Genomic DNA, 2,945 nt, shown 5'->3' on the forward strand with positions numbered 1-2,945 from the left:
CCCAGGGCACCTATGACAATAGGTATTGTTTTCGTCTTCAGATTCCACATTTTGCTAATTTCTATTTCAAGATCTTTATATTTGCTCAGTTTTTGGTAGGTCTTGACAGATACGTTTATATCGATTGGGACAGTCATATCAATGAGGAGGCATGATTTTTGTCTGAAGTCTTTCAGTATGATGTCTGGCCTATTTGCGTCTATCTTTCTGTCAGTTTGAATGGTGAAGTTCCAGAGGAGTGCAATGTGATCATTTTCAAGTACTGGGGGTGGTTTGTGTTCCCACCAGTTTTATTATTATTATTATTATTATTATTATTATTATTATTATTATTATTATTATTATTTGTCTTATTGCAGAATTGTATTGGTTGGTGGCGATGGTACTTACTATGAGGTGTTGAATGGCCTACTGTTCCGAGCGCAAGCTGATGCCAAGTATAATTTGGATTGTCCTGGCTGTGACTGGATGCCAAGTCCCCTACCCGTTGGCATAATACCTTGTGGTAATTATTTGTATTATATTGTAAAAAAAAAAAAACAAGTGAAAGAATATAATAATAGAAAGGATTGTTATTATTATTAAAGGCAATAAGCTGACAATCATTATCCCTTTCTACTCTAGGCACAAGGCCCGAAATTTTGGGGGAGCGGGCCAGTCGATTAGATCAACCCCAGTTAAAAACTGGTACTTAATTTATCGACCCCGAAAGGATGAAAGGCAAAGTTGACCTCGGTGGAATTTGAACTCAGAACATATAGACAGATGAAATACCACTAAGCATTTCACCCGGTGTAGTAACATTTCTGCCAGCTCGCCGGGCAAGATGCTTAGCAATGTTTCGTCTGCTGCTATGTTCTGAGTTCAAATTCTGATGAGGTCGATTTTGCCTTTCATCCTTTTAGAGGTCATTAAACAAAGTGCCACTTGAGTACTGGGGAATGATATAATGAACTTAACCCCTTCTCTGAAATTCCTAACATCAGACTGCAACAAGTAACCTTGGATGTCAAAATCCTTCATAAGTATTCTAGCTGTCTCTAAGTATTCTGGAGCTGTACTAAACTGGATTTTATGCCTATTTCCTCTATCCATCATCATCATCGTTTAACGTCCGCTTTCCATGCTAGCATGGGTTGGACGACTTGACTGAGGACTGGTGAAACCGGATGGCTACACCAGGCTCCAATCTAAATTTGGCAGAGTTTCTACAGCTGGATGCCCTTCCTAACGCCAACCACTATTATCATCATCATCATCATTGTTATTATCATTATCATTATTATTATTATTATCATTATCATCATCATCATCATCATCATTATCATCATCATCATCATCATTATCATTATTATTATTATTATTATCATTACCATCATCATCATCATTATCATCATCATTGTTATTATCATTAATATTATTATCATCATCATCATCATCATCATCATTGTTATTATCATTATCATTATTATTATTATCATCATCATTATCATCATCATCATTGTTATTATCATTATCATTATTATTATTATTATCATTATCATTATCATCATCATTATCATCATCATCATCATCATTGTTATTATCATTATTATTATTATTATTATTACTATTATCGTTGTCCAGGAAGTGGCAATGGGATCGCCAGCACTTTGGTCAGTCTCGATCCAGTTACAGCTGCCCTGGCCGTCATCATTGGTAAGTCCTTCAAAATCTTTTGTCTCCTTGCATTTGTCCAAGAGGAAGGGACAGTGTCCATGGCTCTCGTATTTTCTCAATTAGTCTTACATGCAACAACAAAATAAGGAAAATTAATTTGTTTTAATGCTTCGTTTGAATTAATTTTACTGTAAATATTACAGCACACACACACACACACACACACACACACAAGGCTTAAACCAATCAATGGCCTGGTTGAGTAAACCTATCAATAATGAATAATTTGTATCAAAAACAAAATATATGTAATATCTGTTATTATTCATGCTTAGTCTTGTTTATTTACTTTGCATAAAAACCAGTATAACTGGAACACAACCATGGATTTAGAATAAAAAATGGTGATGAACCATAACCGTCAACCGTGTCACAAGAATACAGGGTTCTTTACTAATCTAAGCAATATTGTTAGCTTGGTGTACTGACAGAAAGCTTATAAATATATATATATATAATCATCATCATAATTATTATTATCATTGTTTAGCGTCCGTTTTCCATGCTGGCATCGGTTGGACAGTTCGACTGGGGTCTCGGAAGCCAGGCTCCAGTCTGATCTGGCAGTGTTTCAACACCTGGGATGTCCTTCCTAACGCCAACCTCTCCGAGAGTGTAGTGGGTGCTATTTTTACGTGCCACCAGCACAGGGGCCAGGGGAGGCTGGCATCGATCATGATTGGACGGTGCTTTTTATGTGCCACTGGCATGGAAGCCAGTCAAGGCGGCACTGGCATTGGCCACGTTCAGATGGTACTTTTTATGTGCCACCAGCACGGGGACCACAACTACAATTTTCATTTGATTTGATTTGATTTTGATGTACTTGACTCAGTAGTTCTCCTCAAGCATGGCATGTCACCCTACAATCCAAGGTAACTCTTATATATATATATTATATATATGTAGAGTGGTTGGCGTTAGGAAGGGCATCCAGCTGTAGAAACTCTGCCAAATTAGACTGGAGCCTGGTGTTGCCATCCGGTTTCACCAGTCCTCAGTCAAATCGTCCAACCCATGCTAGCATGGAAAGCGGACGTTAAACGATGATGATGATGATGATGAATATTATTAGGGATAAAAATCCAAATTTACAGGTAAAAACTCAATTAAATTCAATTTATTAAAAATTAAAATTAAATTAAGTTCTTTTCCCTAAAACTATATATTTATATATATATATATATATATTTGATTAATAAATTCAAAAAGGGATAAAAATCTTT

General features: G+C 36.2%; 1 protein-coding gene across 1 annotated transcript in view; it reads left to right on the forward strand.

Moving 5' to 3' along the window:
* LOC106882489 (sphingosine kinase A) overlaps nucleotides 1–2,945 on the forward strand; it is a 10,083-nt gene that overhangs the window by 608 nt on the left and 6,530 nt on the right. The window contains exons 2-3 of the mRNA XM_014933185.2: nucleotides 360–505; nucleotides 1,627–1,698. Coding sequence (XP_014788671.1) covers nucleotides 360–505; nucleotides 1,627–1,698 — 218 coding nt within the window. The remainder of the gene's footprint in view (nucleotides 1–359; nucleotides 506–1,626; nucleotides 1,699–2,945) is intronic.

Source organism: Octopus bimaculoides, chromosome 28 (assembly GCF_001194135.2).
Source record: "Octopus bimaculoides isolate UCB-OBI-ISO-001 chromosome 28, ASM119413v2, whole genome shotgun sequence".
Lineage (NCBI taxonomy): Eukaryota > Metazoa > Mollusca > Cephalopoda > Octopoda > Octopodidae > Octopus > Octopus bimaculoides.